This window comes from Lontra canadensis, unplaced genomic scaffold (assembly GCF_010015895.1).
Source record: "Lontra canadensis isolate GAN:19392208 unplaced genomic scaffold, GSC_riverotter_1.0 scaffold33, whole genome shotgun sequence".
Classification (NCBI taxonomy): Eukaryota; Metazoa; Chordata; class Mammalia; order Carnivora; family Mustelidae; genus Lontra; species Lontra canadensis.
The window spans coordinates 13,836,768-13,857,614 of record NW_022631027.1 but is presented as its reverse complement, the minus strand read 5'-3'; the positions used below and the strand labels follow the sequence as shown (position 1 = coordinate 13,857,614).

Below are 20,847 nucleotides of genomic sequence, written 5' to 3'. Positions count from 1 at the left end.
TTTCTCAAAAGAGGCAGATTTAGGACAGGACGGTTCTTCCCTGTGTCAGAAGCTATGGGACCCTTTGTATCTATCTCCAAGCCCCTAAGGAGCTAAATGCCAACATATACTTTTCTCTGAATCATGTTACAACAAAAAGAAGAAGGACACCTCTCAGTTTTTCCAATGGCTCCTTAAGGTTTCCACAGCCTAAGGCTGACAACCACTGGCAAGACTAACTTTGATGGAGGTTTAAAAACAAAACAGAGGGATGCCTGGGTGGCCCAGTCGGTTAAGCGGCTGCCTTCGGCTCAGGTCATGATCTCAGTGTCCTGGGATCAAGTCCCATATCGGGCTCCTTGCTCTGTGGGGAGCCTGCTTCTCCCTCTGCCTCTGCCTGCCACTCTGCCTGCCTGTACTCTCTCTATCTCTCTGACAAATAAATAAATAGAATCTTAAAAATAAAATAAAATAAAATAAAACCAAAACAGAAAAAGCAGAATGAAAAAATAAAACTACAACCACTTTTAAAAACCATAAAAGGGAATACTGATGAATGTGTAGCTTGTGAATATATAAAGTACTGCCACTAAGTGGAATCCAAACACTTCTCACCGTCTCTACCGTTATCAGCATAGCTGACATTATCTCTAGTGTGAATTATTATAATAGTAGAAGTGTAAGAATATAGTATTATAATAACTGGTCTATTTCTGGCCTTGTACCTTTTCCTCCTATTCTCATCACTGTATCCCACGTGCGATCCTATTACTTTAGGTCAGATCCTGCCTCTGTTCAAAATCCTCCAATGGCATCCCACCTTACTCTGAATAAAAATCAAAGCTTTCACAATGACTTATATGGGCCCATGTCACATGGCCTGCTTGTTACCTAATCACCTCCTCTCCTACTAGGCATCCCCATGCTCTCTCTTTATCAGCTAAATCAGCCTCCTCACCATTGGCTGGAAAGTTTCGCACACTCCTGGTGCAAGGTACTTGCTATGCCCTTTGCCTGAAGTGTACCTTCCTTCCACATTTCTACTGGGTTCATTTTGTCTGGGTTTTTACTCAGATGTCATCTTCTCAGTAAGCTACTGTAGCTCCTGTACTCTTGGTCTTCTATTACTCTATGTAAAATAATAATGTTTTCATTTTTATGTTTCTTTGCTATGTTTTACTTTTTGGAGCATAATATCACACACTGTATTATTCATTTATATTATTTATACTTTTTATTGTCTGTCTCTCCAGCAGAACTTAAGCTCAAAAGGGCAGGGCTATGTGTATTTTTTAATGTTTTGTATCCTTACCATCTAAAACAGTGTCTGGCCCAAGTAAGTGCTTAGTAGATTGTGTGTGTATAAAGACTTAGAAACTCACTCCTTAGAGTACTTTTAAGGAGAGTAATTTTAAGGAGACAGTATATGTGTATAACACACACACACACACACACACACACACACACTAAACACACAAGTTTGAAAATCTAGACAAAATGGATAAGTTTCTGGAAATATAGAAAATGCTATAATTAAAAAAAAAAAAGAAAATGCCATAATATAAGAAAAATAGAAAATGTGAAAGGACCATTAAAAATTGAAGAGGTAAAAAAAAAAAATTCAAAAGGTAGAGGTTCATATCCAAAATATAAAAAGAACTCATATAACTCAATAGCAAAAAAACAATCTGATTAAAAAATGGACAGAGGATGGGAACAGACATTTTTCCAGAGAAGACATACAGATGGCCAAGAGCGAAACGTGCTCAACTCACTAATCATCAGGGAAATGCAAATCAGAAACCACAATGAAATGCCACCTCACACCTGTTAGGATGCCTATTACCAAAAAGACAAGATCTTTTTCAATTCTGAGATTCTCTGATTTTTAAGTAACCTATTTGGGATGTTAATTAAGAACAAGTTGACCTTAGAGCTATCAAAAAATATTCCTTTTTTTTTTTTTTTCAGATTTTGATCAATGTAGGCATTATTTTCTATAAACTCTAAAACAGTTGGTAGGAAATTTGAGAAAATACTAATAATAGCCTTTTTAAAAACTGCTTTTACTGGGAAAGTGGTCAAGGTGGACTTATTCTTCCTCTTTCAGGACTCTGATGACACAGTGGCTTGAACCTGATATCACTCTACATGTTTCCGAATGGCATCCTCACGGGATGGTCTACTGTGAATAAAACAACCGACTAAATAGATCTCCTCTACCTCTAAGAGTGCAAGTACTCTTGTAGCCAAGACTGAGGAATGCTCCTATACAAACTGGCTTCAACTCTGCTCAAGTTAAATAATATGGGGAAAGCGTAGTCATAGATGCTTTTCCTACTTGGACAGTGTGGTATAATAGAAAGGGCATGAGCTTGGGAATCAGACAGATATGAACTAGAATTCTGGCTCAGCCACTAGCATTTGTGACCTTGGATAAGTTACTTAAATTCTCTGAACCTCGATTTTATCTAAGGAAAGGAAGATAAAACTTAGCCTATATAAATATGGTGAAGACAAGAAACCATATATGTAAAACAGTTAGTTCAGGGACCAGCTTATAGTAAGCATTATTCAATAAACTGACCCTTTCTCTTCCACAGTTATGATGCCTACCCTACCTTAACATGATAACTACAAATGTCAAATGAGTAACACTTCATTTTCCATATCTAAAAAAACCCCTTTTATACTTTCTTTTTCCTTCTTCCTCTTTCTTTCTCTCTCTCACTCCCCCTTCCCTTTTCCCTTCATTTCCTTTCCTTCTTTCAAGATTTATTTATTTGGCAGAACACGAGCAGCAGGCAGAGGGAGAGGAAGAAGGAGAAACAGGCTTCTTGCTAAGCAAGGAGTCCTATGCAGGGCTTGATCACAGGACCCTAGGATCATGACCTGAGCCAAAGGCAGACACTTAAGACTGAGCCACCCGGGCACACCCCACCTTTTTTTTTTTTTTTTTTTAAGATTTTATTTATTTGACTGAGAGAGCACAAGCAGGGGAAGAGGCAGAGGGAGAGGGAGAGGCAGGCTCCCCACTAACCTGAGAGCCTAATACAGGGTTTAATCCTGGGACCCTGGGATCACTCTGGGCTGAAGGTGGACACTTAACCACCTGAGCCACCCAGGCACCCCTCCTCTGGCATTCCAATCTGTTTGATGACACTGCCTTATAAATGATAAAATAGAAGTACATAAAAATCCCTTATCTTGTACCACCAAATCCACCAGTTGACCCTCATCTATGTCAGCACTTTCTGCCTCCCCTCTAGGGGTACGGTAGCCCTGCCTCCCCTCTACACTGAATTCCTCCATAGTGCTTCTGGTTCTACCATTTTTTTCTTCTTTAGAGAGAGAGAGAAAGAGAGAGAGCGCACGTGAGCACGCAGGGAGGAAGGTGGGTGGGAGGGGCAGAGAGGGAATACAGAGCTCCATGCAGGGCTCGAGCCCAGCACCCTGAGATCATGACCTCAGCTGAAATCAAGAGTCTGACTCTTAACTGACTGAGCCACGCAGGTGCCTGTGGTTCAGTTCTTTTCATCTTCTCAAGAACTGCATTCCTGCAGTGGCCACCTTCACTACCATATCATTGATTTCTTCCTCTAGGATGGCCCGTTCTTATCAACAAACATGCTCCAGAGCTGCACTGTGTAATACGGAAATCACCAGACACCCGTGGCTATTTAAATACAGGAGAATGAAACTACATTAAAAATCAATTGTGCTACCCATACACCTGGTGTATGCAGCCACATTTTGCTTGTGATTTCCATACTGGGCACTGAAGATTATATAATATTTCCATTACTGGGGAAAGTTCCATGGGACAGCACTATTCCAGCATATCCTATTTTAAAAACAAACAAACAGCTCCTGCCGTAATACTATATCCATACTCAGGCTGTCAGCTCATTTCTTTGCTCCCTTTAACAGACATACTTCTTTTTTTTTTTTTTTTTTTTTAAAGATTTTATTTATTTATTTGACACAGAGAGATCACAAGTAGACAGAGAGGGAAGCAGGCTCCCTGCCGAGCAGAGAGCCCGATGCGGGACTCGATCCCAGGACCCTGAGATCATGACCTGAGCCGAAGGCAGCGGCTTAACCCACTGAGCCACCCAGGCGCCCAACAGACATACTTCTTGAAAGAGTTGTCTGTAGCTACTATCTCTACTTCCCCAACTCATTTTCTCCTAATCTACTCAAATCAAGGTCTCCTTTCCAAACGCCTCTGAAACTGGTCTCATCAAGTTATTAGTGTTCTTGATGCCGATCAATGATCACTTGTCTTCCTACCTTGCTCGCCCCACAGAAAGGGCATAACTGCTTCCTTCTTCAGTTCTGAGAGACCACCTCTTCTGGTTTTCCAGCTCCCTTCCTAACCACTCCCTTTCCTGGCTTTCCACCACCTGTGCTGTAAACCTGGAGCTAAAAGTAAAGCTAAAAAGAGCTGAATTCTCCCAAGGAAATCTCACATAACCCCAATATTTTAAATATTATTCATATATCGATGACTCAAAACTCTCCCTAAAACACCAGATTTGCATATTCAACTACTTCACTGACATTTCCCCTAAGAGTATAGAAGGCATTTCAATTTTAACGTATCCAGAATAGAACTCTTGATCTAGAGGGAGCGTCCATCCTCAAACCTGCATCAACACAGCCTGAATCTTAACAAATGGTACCAGCATCTACCTAGTTGAGTGTCACCACTTTTTCTCCCCGTCACTAACATAATCCATCTCCAAAAATGTATCCCAAATGTGTCCTTACCTCCATCTTCACTGTTCCCTTGGTAGTCCTAACCACCATTTTTCCCCACTTAGATGACAAGAACCTCATAACTGGTTTTCTTTGCTATCATTCTCTCTGGAATTTGTTCTCCAAATAGCAAGCAGAATAATCTTTTAAAAACATAAGTTTTATGACCCTCTTCCCACCTAAAAACTTTGTCATACTTCTCCCCGGATTAAGATTAAAACTAAACCTCCAAATAAGATCCAAATCTCTGTATGATCTGGGCCCTACCATTCTCTCCAGCCTTTCCAGCCACTCATCCCTTTATTGACTATGCTTTAGCCACAGTGGCCTTTTCTTGTGGTCTTCACAACTCTAAACTAGCTCCAGCCGTAGAATTCCCGCATTAGCATAAAGAGTTCCTTGGCCTAAAATACTCTTCTCCAGGATTTTCACAGGGCTGGCTCCTTGTCATCAGGGTTTCAATATCCTTGAGTATAACTTCCTTAGTCAATCTAACGTGATCATCCCTGTCTACCACATCACTTTGTTTATTTCTCTTATAGTAACTATCATGGATATTTTCTTATTTACCAATTTATTGTTTAGTGCCTGTTTTTCCCCACTAAACCGCAACCTCTTTGAACACAGACACTCTCCGTCTTGCTTACCCTTATATACTTAGTACCTTATTAGAATACCTGGCACAAAGTAGGAGCTCAAAAAATATGTTGAATAAATGCTTACATTATCTGCTATTCATACACGTATTTTAGAAGAACTGCTCAAATTCTAAATGAGGACAATCTCTGCCACATTTTCTTTAGTGAAGTTCAATATTTTCCAATGATTTTATTCTGGTTTGTACAAATGGCATTCATGGTTAGCATTCAATCTTGGAAGAAACACTAAATTATACACATATGCTACCCTTATTTGTAAAAGTTAAAAACCCTAATGGCTTGAAAACAACATAAAATCTAATGGTTTGGAAGCTTTGAAACTTACCCTCTGATAGCACTGAGGCAGAGTATTTTCCAACACCGGAGGAGTTCTCTGCATTAATATTCCAACAGACTCTCTTAAAAGAGGAATAACACTAAACAGAAGTAAAAAAAAAAAAAAAATTATTAAAGCCACATTCTGATAGTCCCATTCTGCAAGAAAGTAGTCATATAATGCTTCTATAATAGAACAAAACAAGATTTATCAGAATAATATGAGGAAAAAGAATCTAGTCGTTCTAAATTTTTCATATGATCAGCAAGTTATTATCTAAAATAAAAGAGCTAGGGGTGCCTGGGTGGCTCAGTCATTAAGCGTCTGCCTTCTGCTCAGGTCATGATCCCAGGGTCCTGGGATCAGGCCCAGCATCAGGCTCCCTGCTCAGCGGGAAGCCTGCTTCTAACCCTCCCACTCCCCCTGCTTGTGTTCCCTCTCTTGCTATGTCTCTCCCTGTCAAATAAATAAATAAAATCTCAAATAAAATAAAATAGCTAGACCAAAATACACCAATGTATGAAACACTAAACTATACTACTGAATAGTATTGGAGCATCTAAAAATCTAAACACAGCAGTCATTCAACTACTATTTAAAATACAATTTCAGTTGGCCAGAAGCTTCCAAAGTAATCTATAAGGGACATCATGGCTGACTGGTCCTTAATGTTTATCAAATATTGACATGTATATATCTGAACAGGACACATACAAAATATATGTTGTAAAAGAATATACAAAAAAATTAATATGGTACATTAGTCCATTCATCCAATATTTTTATAGCCCAATTATATATCAGTATTCTTTCATTATTCAAAAAATACAGAAGCCTGGATATAACCACAGATCTAGTGTATCAACACTTTTAGTGATGGGGCCCAAACATCCATCTGTACTGATGTAGCTAGTCCTCCACCAATATTTGGAAATTACTATTTTAAGCTATTCGGATGATTAAGTGTACAGAAACAAGTAACAGTATAATGATAAGGGTGATTCAGTGCAATAGTTCTCTTATCTAGACATCAGGTTCACCTTAGTACAGTCTTACTTGTTTTCATTTCTGACATAAAATATCTGAGGGAAGGCCAAGGCATCTGTTTTTAAACAGCTCTCCACACGATTCCACTGAATCAGGGTGGCAATGCCCTGCTCTACTGCTTGAAGCAGACTAAGAGAGAGGTCAGACAGCTTCATTACACTTAATAGCTTAAACCAGTGCTCTCTTTCAAATGTGGAGAATCTCAAACTTCCCGAAGTAAAAAACCCTCCTAATTATAGCTGTAGGAGATAGAGATAAAAGGAACAAATATACATTTCAAGAAAGGCAGAAGTTGAGACGTACCTTAAAAATTAGTGATATTTCTTTTTTAAGTTTTATTTTTATTTAAGCAAACACACACCCAACATGGGGCTTGAACTCAGGACCCCAAGATCAAGAGTCACATGCTCCTCTAACTGAGCCAGCCAGGTAACCCCCAAATTAGTGGTATTTCTGACATGTGGAAAGGAAGAGAAGACATTACAAGAACAAAGACAATGAGAACAGAGACAATGCTTGTCTTGTTCACAATTAAATTCCCAAGGATGCCTAGTAAAATGCCGGTCATAAAGTGGGCCCACAGTAAAAACCCGTTGGTTAAATCAATGACAGATTTATAAATATTAGATGTTTTAGAATCTAGATTAAAGATAGGAAATAGCCACAGGGAGGCATTGACAAGTCCATTCCCACACTTTATGTGCACAGTGAGAAGTACTTGGATAATGAGAGTAAGACAGGAACAGAGACAACTAGGAAAATTAAACAGATACTGTGAGAAATAACCAGTGTCTAATTGGATATAGTAAAGAAATAGTAAAGCAACATCAAGGACAAGCCCAAAAGGCAAAATGTATGGAGGGGATGGCAATAGTGAAAATCAAATTATCAATGTAGAGAGGAGGTTAAGTCATATTCAAGCCAAAATATTCTTTAGTCAGATTAAGAGCTAAAAATAATTAGATACCACCCTTAATTCCTTCTTCTCCCTTAAAACCCTCATGCTCTAAATCACCAAGTTCTCATGATTTAACACCCTACATATTTCCTGACTCCATTCCCTCCCCTTCATTCTATTAAACATGTCTACAATAATCTCCATATCTTCACTTGGATTATTATAATAGCCTCCCAAGTGGGCCATTTTTTAGTATATGTGCTGCCGAAGCGAGCACTAAGTGGGTCATTTTTATCTCTAGTCTTATTTCAAGTACTGTGATAGTCGGCTTCGAAGATGGATCCCAATAGTCCATGTCTCCCTAGTATTCATGTTCTTGTGTAATCCCCTACTCTTCTCTTAAGTGTGGGCTGGACCTAGTGACTTGCTGCTAATGAATAAAGTACAGCAAAAGTGACAAGATGGGACTTCTAAAATTAGATTAAAAGACGCTGCCTTCCATCTTGTTCCCCTGCTCTCTTGCCCTCTCACTTCTTCACTCATGGCTGTCATGCTGTGAGCTGTTCTATGGAGAGGCCCAAGGGACAGGGCACCGAGGGATGCCCCTGGAGAGGAACTGAGACCCTCAGTCCAATAGTATAGAACGAACTGAATACTTTCAACAACCACTTCAGGGAGCTTAGAAATAGATTCTACCCCAAATGAACCTTGGAATAACTGTAGCCCTGGTTGACACCTTGACTGCCACCTTTGTAAATGACCCTGAGCCAGAGAGCCTCACTGGATATGACCAGGTTCCTGAAGCAAAGTAGACTATAAGATAATGCCTATTATTTTAGCTACTAGGTTTTTGTATAATTTGTTATTCATCCTTAGATAACTAATACAACCATTCTTTATAAAACTATTAGACTAATTTATCTAAAATCAGTTACCTGATCCTGTCCCTTCCCCATTAAAAAAATCCCTTGAAAGCTCCTCCATGACTTGGGGATTAAATGTAAGCTCTTTAACATGGCATATTTTTGGATCTGCCCCACCTAGCTTCACCTTCTATCAATCCTTGCTTCACATTTTCAGCCCTCTAAATAAACATACCTGGACTTTACTTTTGGCTGTTCCTCCTTTCATGCTTTGCTCATGTTGTTACCTCTGCCTAGAATGTCCCTAAACAGCCCTGTAGTCTGGCTTCTATTCCTTCTTTAAAATCTCAAGTGTCACCCCTTCTAGGGTATATTTCCTGATCCCAAACTGTTTTCCAAACTGTATGAAATGTCCTCTCTGTGCTCCTATTTAAAAAAAAAAAAAAAAAAAGGAAAGAAAATCAAAATCTGATACCTATGGTAATGTTAGACGGAGAGCAACTGAAGTGGAATTAAGGATTTTGACAGTAAAAGAATATGGTTATTCCTTCAACTAACCTGAAGAGCAGTGTCTGTTTCTACCTACTGTGCCATTATTATACAGGTGAGGATGCCCTGGATTTATAAAAAAGGCAAAGAAAAACAAGATGGTAGACTGATAAGGTACAATTCAACCATTATGACATTTTTCTTTCCTCCCTCCTTCATTTTTAGGGAAAAAGTCAGGAGTATTTTTATATACCTTATAATTTTTATGTTTTCCCACTTTCCTTACTATTATTCAGAAAGTAAGGCACCAAAATGGTCCTCCTAGAATAAGAAAAAAGTTTGAGAATAAAAAAAGTTTTTTTTTAATGCCTCCTCTAGGAGGCACATAGAAAAGTTTCACTCTTTTGAGCATTTTTTCTTCAATCTTTATCCCAAGGAACTGCTAATAATGCCTAAAGATATCTGAGGTGCAAAATACACTCGAATAGAAACCACTTGAGATACTTGAGATATACCTGGCAAATTGATTTACTCCATCATTAATTAGGTAATCCTGCTAATGAATTTTTATTAAGCAACTGCTAAGAATAAGCAATTATTAAGCACTACTGTATACTCTGCTTGGCATCAGATTTTCTAGAACCAGATGGAATCCAACTCTTGAGTTGCAAATGAAGGTCTAGAACACCAAAGGAACTTGCCTAAGGACACAGCTAGTGAGGAGAGCCAGAATAATAAGACCGAGTCTTTTGACTCTAACTTCAATTTTGAAAAGTTAAAGTCAACAAACATTTATTATATGCCTACCATTTGCCGAGCATGTGCTAAGCACTGAAAATAAAAAGATAAATAATATACAATAGCTACTTCAAAAGGATTCATAAGTTTTGGTGAAAAAGCCTCTAGACAGGTGACTGGAAATCAGGCAACAAACACTTATTCAGGGCCTACCATTTGGAAGAAGGCACATATGAATGCAAAACAACTAGACATGATGCGTATACCCATTTTCATTTCCCATGAACTTCTGGCAACAGTTTTCTTTATTACTATGTTGTAAACTTACTTTTAAATCTACTTTTAAAAATAAAGAAGAGTTGGGAAAACTGGAAAAGAACTCAACTCTACTATAGCAGAAGGCATACAATATGAACAATGATACTATTAAGCAACAGGTGTGAAACATCTTTTTGCAAACAACTTTAAAATACTTGATGTTTTAGAATACCCTAGGCTATTATAGTCTTATTTTTCGAATTTATGTGTGATTTAAAACACAATAAAGAGATGACTGAGTCCAAGCTATAATAATCCTTGAAGGGACTGGCCTTCAAACCTGGAGGACATTCCTCTAATATACACTCTCTCTCTCTCTTTTTTTTTTAAAGATTTATTTATTTGGCAGAGAGAAAGAGAGAGAGAGAGATCACAAGTAGGCAGAGAGGCAGGCAGAGAGAGAGGGAGAAGCAGGCTCCCTGCTAAGTACAGAGTCCCATGTGGGACTCGATCCCAGGACCCTGAGACCATGACCTGAGCCACCCAGGTGCCCCTCTAATACAGTCTTTAATAAGTCACCCAGGAAAAAAAAAAAAAAGTCACCCAGAACCATCTACAAATTTATCCAAACTTTGTTCAAATTTTTATGTCTATATTTCATGTATGTTGCCCCTCAAAGCCAGCTGCTCCTAACTACCACATCAGTTAAAAAAAGAAAGAAAGAAAGAAAGAAAAACCCTAATTTTTTCCCTTTTTCCATAAAATTTGTTTTCACATGTGGCCCTTAGTTTGAAGATTGTAGAACTGATGAAGAATTTCCATGATCACAGATAACAAACTATTAAAAGTAACAGGGAATTTAGAGATCACTCATTTTAACACTCAGTTCAAGAACTATAATGCATAATCCTAATAGGCTTAGTCGGTTAAGCCTCTGACTCTTGATTTTGGCTCAGGTCATGATCTCAAGGTGGTGAGATCAAGCTCGTCTATGGCTCCACGCTCAGCAAGTACAGGGAGTCTGCTTAAGATTCTTTCCGTCCCCCACTACCCCTGCCCCTAGTGTGAGCAAGCACATGTGCTCGCTCTCTCTCTCAAAAAAAAAAAATTAAAAAAAATCATAATGCAAATGAACATTTTAATAAAATTAATTTTAAAATAACTAAATAAAATTATCACAATTGATATAAGGAATTAATAATAACAACGTATTTTTTAGGTAACTGTCAATGAGGTATTTACTGATTTTGCCGTTATTATAAAATTCAAAATGGTTGCCTGCTTCAGTGGAATTTTAATAAAATGTTTACATTCAATAGCATTTCACCAAAGCACACTGATGTGTCACACTAATTTTGTCCAACAGTAATTCTGAAATTATTTAAGGATTTCAGTTGTATCTTTAAGTAGGTCATGAAACTGTGGTGGAAAAAGAAAGGTGCTTGCTAAGTTGCATGGTGATATAGCAATTTAGAAGGAAGGTCAATTTCTATAACAATTTCAAAGATCGTAAAATGTAAAAGAAACCTGCAGAAATTTTAGTTTTGCCTTTTAAAATTGTGTTTAGCTCAGGAGTTTGTGTCCATATTTTTCTGATTATAGTAATGGGATATCATAAAACAGATTTTAGCATGCATCTATCTACCCATAATGAAAGGATATGGGGGAAAAGACAAGCTTAGCAAATTCCTGACTTAGCTAACACTCAGAGCTGCATCCAAACCCAAAAAGTAAGCATTTGGAAACAATTAGAGGTTCACTTCTGGTTGACTAACTCAATTCTAACTTTAACATTGAAACACCATTTTCCTAGCATATATAAAAGGCATGAGTCATTCGGTATATGAGTTTACCAGTAAAACAGGGTAATGGTTTAATTCTTCAAACGCTGAAGGTAAATTAAATGTATAATCATATAGTCATAAACATAAACTTAATGTAGGCTTAAATGCTAACAGATTAAATAAGCAATAGTTATTACTCTTTATTGCCAGTAACTTTGCAAATGAAAATATATTCAAATTTCACTTGAGAAGCAGCTTTTAGTGAGTCTCACTATTTCAACTGTAAATTATCTAGCAGTAATGATAAGCCAAACAAAAGAAAAGGGGATACATTATGAAAACTTCTGAAGAACAGACTAGTGATAATCGTAATGCTAGGCAATAAAAAATTTCAGAGCTGAAACTATTACTTAGATCTGAGAATAAACATCTATAATAATAATTAAAACATAATTATTGATTCAACTTTTTGAATTGGCTTATGGGCTCAGTCCTTCTGCATATTATCAAGGGTTCTTACAATCTATGAACCTAGAAAAAGATAGGTGTACTTTTTAAAGAACCCATAAACATTGAAGGTCTGGTATATGTCATATACTTGAAAATGTTTAGTGGACAAAAAGCCAAAGAAAACTGACCCAAAGTTGAAATATACTTTACATTTAGACACAGTAGTCCTAGGGCAAGCTATAAATAAGCAGCTATATTTGCATAAATATGATTATTTCATAGTGATGAACAATTACCTATTAACACAGAATTTCAAGAATCATAATGCAGGGGTGCCTGGGTGGTTCATTCGGTTAAGCCTCTGACTCTTGATTTTGGCTCAGGTCATAATCTCAGAGTTGTGAGATCAAGCCCCAAGTGGGGCTAATACAGAAGAGATAACTCCATACCACAGGAACTGTGGTTTACCTTATAATTATGCTAGGTTTCAAAACCTACGGTTTAAAATCAATGCACACAGTACCTACTTTAGTCAATAATGGTGATAACTGGATACCCGAAAATACCCCTAACTCAGAGCCAAAGTCATGAAAAGGTCACCCTTTCTTTAAACTTCTGGAACTTAGTTATAACACTTAATAAATCTGGTCTTTGGACCAAAAGCATTAGTAAGTAATGTCATATTAGTAAGTAATTAGTAATGTCTTTGTTTAGACAACACTTAATAGTGTTTAAAGTGCTTTCATAATTTTTTTCTTATTTGATCCTCACATCAGCCTTAAGTAACCTTAAGAAAAACATTCCATTCTGAAATGACAGAATGTCAGATATAGGCAAGATTTTAAGAGATATTTAGGCCAGCTCCCTCATTTTGCCTAAGAGAAAACCATCTCAGGGAGATCAAGACAACTTGCTCTTTGTTACATACTAGGAAGAGGCAGAGTTGGATGTGCTGATTCCAATGCTAAAGTTCTCTGGACTCCACTACAGCATCTCATCATGATTAAGTCCTCTAGAGTCAGAGATCGTGTCATGTTCTTTTTAGTCCCAGTGCCCAGCACAGTACTTGAAATATATAAGCACTTGGCACATGTCTGCTGAATATATAATCTATTTAAGAATTTCAAACACTCTGGAAGATTTTAAGATTATAGAATATCCCTTGTTTGATGTGACTTTCAACCCTTCAAAGTAAGAGCTAAATAGAAAAACAACAGGGGTCCCCTCAATTTAGTTACTCCCCCAAAGAATTTTTTGTTGAAGATTTATTTATTTGACAGAGAGAGAGATTGTGAGATAGCAAGAGACAGAGAGAGCAGAAGCAGGGGGAGCAGCAGGCAAAAGGAGAGGGAAGCAGCAGGCAAAGGGAGAGCGAAGAAGCAGGCTCCTGCCAAGTCAGGAGCCAGATGCGAGGCTTGATTCCAGGACACTGGGATCATGACCTGAGCTAGAGGCAGATGCTTAACTGACTGAGCCACACACATGCCCCTCCCAAAAGAATTTCTAATAAAAAGAAGCAAAAGTATCTTATCCTCTATTCAAGTACAGATGAGAAAGAATTAAACTCAGGCAGGAGCAATCATTGTTCCCAATTCTTGATTTGCAATTTATTATCTTAATAAAAGCTCCTTTCTTTATTCTCATGAATAGGAACTAAAATCAGACCCGCTATATAAGAAAAAAATTATTAAATCATTTATTATATATCCATAAAGAACAAGGGTATAGATAAAAAAAATGAATGCAAATTCACACTGATATCCTGTCAAGAGGCAGTGAACTGGAAAGAGACAATGGGATCAATGAAGGAAAAGGGCAAAAAGCTCCACAAAATACACAGTTTTCAGAAGAAGGGGCAGGAATAAATTCACATTATTTGTATTACATATGGTGACATTTGTACTGAAAAGATAATGAGACCTGGAAGAACCTCCCCACTACTTCAGTAACCCATTTGAAAGCAGCAGCTGGAGGATAGACAAAAGCAGGAGATAAAGTTCTTTAAGGAAATCTGCATTTTGCAAACAGTTTAGAAGTGAAGACACAGGATCTTGTTTAGAAAAACCAGATAAGATGGCAGGAAATATTTATCACCATTATCAAAATCAAATTAATTATCATTCACATAGGTTCAGTGATCACAAATTTTAACTCAGAACAAAAAGGACTTGAGGTCAGCAAGAAAAATGCAAAAGGACTGGAACCAAAGTGCTGATTAATCTCTAGGTTCAACAAGGTTATTAGGAATCTGGGCTAAACTCTCTGGTGAAAGTTAAAAAATGGTATACCTGTAACTGATTCAATCTGTGCGGTATTCAAACCATAAAATTTCCTCACCCTATAGTAACAGAGCTTTGCCTCTAGATGTGTGTGTTCCTGTGAAGAACCTGGTATCTGGGAAAGAGGGCAGAGACAAGTAGCAAAGGGCACTGTTAATATGCAGCAACTCATCTGACCTCTTAAATGATGGAAGCAGTCACCAACATACTATATTTCTTTTTTTCTTTCATATTTATTTTATTCTTTCCCTCCTTTCTCTCTGTCTCTTTTCCCTCACTTGATAATGAATGAATGAGGCAGTTAACTATGGGGGAAGAAAAAGGGGCAGGTGAGAAACCTTTTAAGTGAATGGTGCCTGCTTTCCAAAAGCATTCTTTTGGGGACAGAAGGGAGGCAAGCAATTAACACACAATGCTTCCCAATTTTTTGCCAATTTGTGCTAGACTTTATATATCTTAACCCACTTAATCCACACATAACAAATTATGAGGTAAGCATTACTGTTAACCCCACTCTAAAGCTGAAAAATTGAGGCATAGAGAGGCTAAGGCACCATAGAGCTAACTGGTGAAACCAGAACTTGAACCCAGGCACTTGTGCTCCACAGCAAATGCTCTTAGCCACACTGCAGTATTTCCTCCAATGAAGTCAACATGGCTTTGTTCGCTCTCACAAAGCACCTCTGTCTACAGGAGAGGTCTGACTATTAGGAAAAGCTGACCCTCAGGGTGAATAGGAAGCCTGGACCACAAAAAGAAATTTAAAAGCTCAGGAAAAGAGGAGCAGTAATAACAATGTAAATGTTTTCCACTATCTGAGAGCTGATTGGTATTGTCAAAACTTGAATAGAAGCAAATTCCTACACCTAGTTACCATTATGGGCCCATCTTCAATGATAACTTCCAAAGTCACTGTTTGTGAGAAGTAAACCAAACATGGGAAATATAAAACAAAGGCAAAAGGACCCTTATTAAATTATTTATACAAATCAAACTTTTAAAATACCACTCTGAGAACAGACCTTTTATTGAGTATCTCAAGGTAGATTTCTAATTGCTACATTACACTGGATGCTGACTACATGAAAATACTTAGTTGCTGAGATGGTGGGGGGGATCATGTTTTCCAAGGATTAATTAAGCAAGAGAACAGAGTAACTTAAGTGCAGGCTATAGCTAGTGGGAAGAGAGTTTGAAATTAATTACACACAACTTAACAATTAATATTAAAACTGAAGAACCAAGAGGGACTATGTTTTTTTCTTTTGGCAGCCAAGTGAAAAGTGGAAAAAAAAAAAAGAGTAAGAATGAATAAGTGACTCAGAGTTGAAAAAACAATATGATTTCTACCTTTAAAGATTTATGTTTACTTTTTATTGTATTTTTTTTTTTAAGATTTTTATTTATTTGTCAGAGAGAGAGAGAGACAGACAGCGTGTGCGCACAAGCAGGGCAAGCAGCAAACAGAGGGAGAGGGAGAAGCTGGCTTCCTGCTCGGTGGGGCTCAATCCCAGGATCCTCAGATCATGACCTGAGCCAAAGGCAGCTGCTTAACTGACTGAGCCACCCAGCTGTCCCCACTTTTAATTGTATTAAAAAAAAGTATTTTAATTCCAGTTAATTAATATACTGTGTTATAGTAGTTTCAGGTATACAATATAGTGATTAGAAAATTCCATATATTATTCAGTGCTGGTGATAAGTGTACTCTTAATCCCCTTTACCTCTTTCACCCATCCTCCACCATACTTTTTTTTTTTTTAAAGGTTAAAAATGTCAATGATTCTAAAGTCAAAAGTATATTAAAAAATATATATATATACACATATATACGTATATATGCACATATATATACGTATATATGTGTGTGTATACATATATATGTATATATATGTATATATTTGAAGTCTCACTTCTATTCCCTTCCCTTTGCCAAGAGGTAGACACACTTGCTTTTGGTTCATTCTTTTAGAGTTTCTTTTGGAAATTTGTAAGAAAACATGCATGTTATATATGTATCCCTTCTCCTGCTTCTATAAAAGGTAGCATGTGGTGCATTATCAAGGCGTTGCTTTTTTTTTTTTTTTTTTTTTCTTTTCTTTTCTAAGTAGGCTCCATGCCTAGTGTGAAGCCCAAAGCAGGGCTTGAACTCAGGACCAGGAGTCAGATACTCAACTGACTCAGCCACCCTGGCATCCCTCAAGTGTTTTTTAAATAATATATCTTGACAATCACATATTACCATATAGAGGTCTTCCCTATTCTTTTTTTTTATTATTATTATGATAAAAAAACATTAAGTTTTCTGTCTTGACCGTTTCTCAGTAACAGCAGTGTTAACACTGTTGTGCAAAAGATCTCTAGAACTTTTTCGTGCTGTAACAGTGGAATTCCATACCCATTAAACACTAATTTCTCCTCCTCTCTGCTCTGGCCCTTGTCAACCACCTTTCTATTTTCTTTTTCTGTAATTCTGACTACTTTACCTATTTCATCTGAATGGACATATCATATAGTACTTGTCCCTTTTGGACTGGCTCATTTTGCTTAGCAAAATGTTAAGATTCACCTATGTTTTATCAGGTGACAGCACTTCCTTCTTTTTAAAGACTGCCTAATATTCCACTGTATGTATATACATTTCCGTTAATCCATTCATCTGTTGATGGACATCTATCTGGGTTACTTCCACCTCTTACCTCTTGCAAATAATGCTACAATGAACACAGGTATGTGCACATCTCTTTGAGATCCTGCTCTGAGTTCTTTGAGATGTATATCCGGAAGTGGGATTGCTGGTAAATCTATTTTTTACTTTCTGAAGAACATCCATATTTTCCATAATCGTTGTACCATGCCATGCCTACCAATACTGTACAAAAGTTCCAAATGCTCTACATCCACATGAATATGTATTAACTGTTCTTTTGATAATGGCCATCCTGATGAATGAGAATGAGTAATTTGGATTTCCCTAATGATTAGTGCTGTTTGAGCATCTCCTCTTATGCTTATTGGTCAGTTGTATATATTCTTTGGAGAAATGTCTATTCAAATCTTTTGCCTGCTTTTTCATCAGATTATTTGTTTGTTGTTACTGTTGCTTGAGCTGTACATTTTCCTTATATATTCTGCATATTAACCCCCATCAGATATATAATTTATAATTATTTGCTCCCATTCCACAGGATGCCACTTTACTCTGCTGATTTTACTCTGCTGATTGTTTCTTATGAGGCACCAATAGTTTCTAAGTCTCATTTGTCTATTTTTTATTTTGTGGCCTATCTTTTGGGTTCATAGCCAAGAAATTACTGCTAAATCCAATGTCCTGAAGCTTTCCCCCTAAGTTTTCATCTAGAAGCTTAAGAGTTTTAGATCATATATTTAGGTCTTTAATCCATTTTGAGTTAAAGTTTGCTTGTGGTTATAAGGTAAGGGTCCAACTTTATTCTTTTGTATGCAGGTATCCAGATTTCTTAAAACCATTTGTTGAAGACAGACTGCATTTTCCCCATTGTATAGTCTTGGCACCCTTGTCAAAAATAATTTGGCTATATACATATGGTTTATTCCCAGGCTATTTGTTCCATTGGCCTATCTTTATGCCAGGACCACACCATCTGAATTACTCTTGCTTTGCAGTATGTTTTGAAATCAGGAAGTGTGAGGATTCCTTCTTTCTCAAGATCGTATTGGCTATTCATCATCCTTTGAGATTCCATACAAATTTTAGGAGTTTTTTTATGCAAAAAAAAAAAATGTTATTGGGATTTTGATAGAGGTTGCATTGGACCTGTAGATCACTTTGGGTAGTATATATATTTAAACAATATTAAGTTCTGAGATTCATAAACAAGAGAAATCTTTCCCTTTATTCTTCATACCTTCTTTGATTTCCTTTAGCAGTGTTTTATAGTTTTCAGTATACAAGGCTTTCACTTCCTTGGTGAAGTTTATTACTAAGTATTTTATCATTTTTGGTGCTGTAGTAAATGGGATTATTTTCTAAATTTACTTTAGATCAGTCATTGTTACTATATAGAAACACAACTGAGTTTTGAGTGTAGATTTTGTATTCTGCAACTTTGTTAAACTCTTTTATTAGTCCTAACAGCTTTTTAATGGAATCTTTAGAGTTTTCTACATATAAGAACATGTAATGTGTGAACAGGAAATTTTAATTCCTTTTTCAATTTGTATGCCTTTCTTTTTCTTGTCTAATGGCTCTGGTTAGGATTTTCAGTACTATGGTTAACAGTAGTGGTGAAATTGGGCATGCCTGCTTTGTTCTTGATCTTGGAAGAAAACTTCCAAGTCTTTCTCCACTGAGTATGATGTTAACTGTGGGTTTTCATATATGACTTTTACCACATTGAGGTAAACTGTTTTAAAAGTTTTAAAATGTTTTAAAAGTTTTAAAATGTTTAAAATGTTTTAAAAGTTTTAAAATGTTTTAAAAGTTCTTAGTTTGTTAAGTGTTTTACCATTTCATTGCTGTTGAATTTTGTCACATGATTTTTCTGAGTTGATTGAGATGATCATGTCTTTTTTCATTCACTTTCCATTTGGCATATAACATCAATTGATTTTTTTATGTTGAACCATCCTTGCATTCCAAGTGTAAATTCCACTTGGTCATGATGCAAGATCCTTTTAATGTACTGTTGAATTCATTTTGTCTAATATTTTGTTCAGGACTTTAATATTAGTCAATATTCATGAGGAATATTGGTCTATAGTGGTTTTGTTTCTTAAAGATTTTATTTATTTACTTGTTAGAGACAGAGAGAGAGCACAAGTAGGGGGAGCAGCAGGCAGAGAGAGAAGCAGGGTCCCTGCTGAGCAAGGAGCCCATTGCAGGACTCGATCCCAGGTCCCTGGGATCATGACTTGAGCCGAAGGCAGACACTTAACTGATTGAGCCACCCAGATATCTCTTGGTCTATGGTTTTCTTTTCCTGTCATGTTTTTGTCTGGTTTCAGTACCTGGGTCACTCCTGCCTCACAGAATGACTGGGAGTCTTTTCTCCTCTTTAATTCTTTGGAAGAGTTTGAAAAAAGAATTGGTGTCAATTCTTCTCTAAATGCTTGGTAGAATTCACCAGTAAATTCATCTGGTTCTGTGCTTTTTTGTTGTTGTTGCTGTTGAAAAGTATTTGATCAGTGCCTTAATTCTTTAATTACCGGCTCCTCACTATAGGTTTGTTCAGAGTTTTTTGCTTCTTCATGATTCAGTCTTAGTAGGTTGATGTTTCTAGAAATACATCTATTTCTTCTAAGTTTTCCAATTGTTGGCAAATAACTGTTCACTGTAGTTCCTTATACTTTTTATTTTTGCAATATCAGTTGTAATGTCTCCTCTCTCAGTGTTAACTTTAGATATTTGAGTCTTTTTTTCCTAGAGTTTGTCTAGCTAAGGGTTTATCAGTGTTGTTGATCTTCTCAAGAAAACTAAGTCTAGGTTGTGTTGTTTTCTATTCTCTGTGTCAATTATCTCTGCTCCAATCTTTACTATTTCCTTCTTTCTGTTAACTTTCTAGTTTTTCAGTTTTCTTTTTCAAGTTCCTTAATGTATAAAGTCAGGTCGTTAATTTGAGGGTTTTTTTTTTTTTGCTTCAAAATTAAAATGAGATAAAATAAAGTCATGTGACTATCCTGAGATTTTTAAAATGTAGGTTATTTATCACTATGAACTTCCCTCTTAGTACTGCTTTCACTATATCCTCTAAGTTTTTTTTTTAAAGATTTCTTTTTTTTTTTTAAAGATTTTATTTAGTTATTTATTTGACAGACAGAGATCACAAGTAGGCAGAGAGAGAGAGAGGAGGAAGCAGGCTCCCCGCTGAGCAGAGAGCCCGATGTGGGGCTCGATCCCAGGACCCTGGGATCATGACCTGAGCTGAAGGTAGAGGCTTTAACCCACTGAGCCACCCAGGCGCCCCTATCCTCTAAGTTTTGATATGGTGTGTTTTGTTTTCATTTGTCTCCAGATATTTTCTAAATTCCTTTGTAATTTCTTCTTTGACCCACTGGTTGTTAAAGAATATGTTATTTAAGTTCCACATAATTTTAGATTTTCATGTTTTTCTAGTTATTTCCAATTTCATTCCATTTTGATCAGAGAAGATATTTTGTATAATTTAAATCTTCTAAAATTTGTTAGAACTTTTGTTGTTACCTAACATGTAGTCTATCTGGCATATTGTTCCATGTTTGCTAGAGAAGAATGTGTATTCTGCTGTTATTGGATGCGGTGGTATACATATTTCTGTAAAGCCCAGTTGGTTTACAGTATTGTTCAAGACTATTCTTTTCTTATGGAC

At 36.8% G+C, this 20,847-nt stretch overlaps 1 protein-coding gene across 2 annotated transcripts in view; it reads right to left on the bottom strand.

The window, feature by feature from the left end:
• The window catches only part of SLC30A7 (solute carrier family 30 member 7), an 86,682-nt gene that overhangs the window by 14,986 nt on the left and 50,849 nt on the right, over positions 1-20,847 (bottom strand). For both annotated transcript variants that reach the window (XM_032867228.1, XM_032867229.1), the window contains exon 9: positions 5,725-5,815. In XM_032867228.1, coding sequence (XP_032723119.1) covers positions 5,725-5,815 — 91 coding nt within the window. The remainder of the gene's footprint in view (positions 1-5,724; positions 5,816-20,847) is intronic.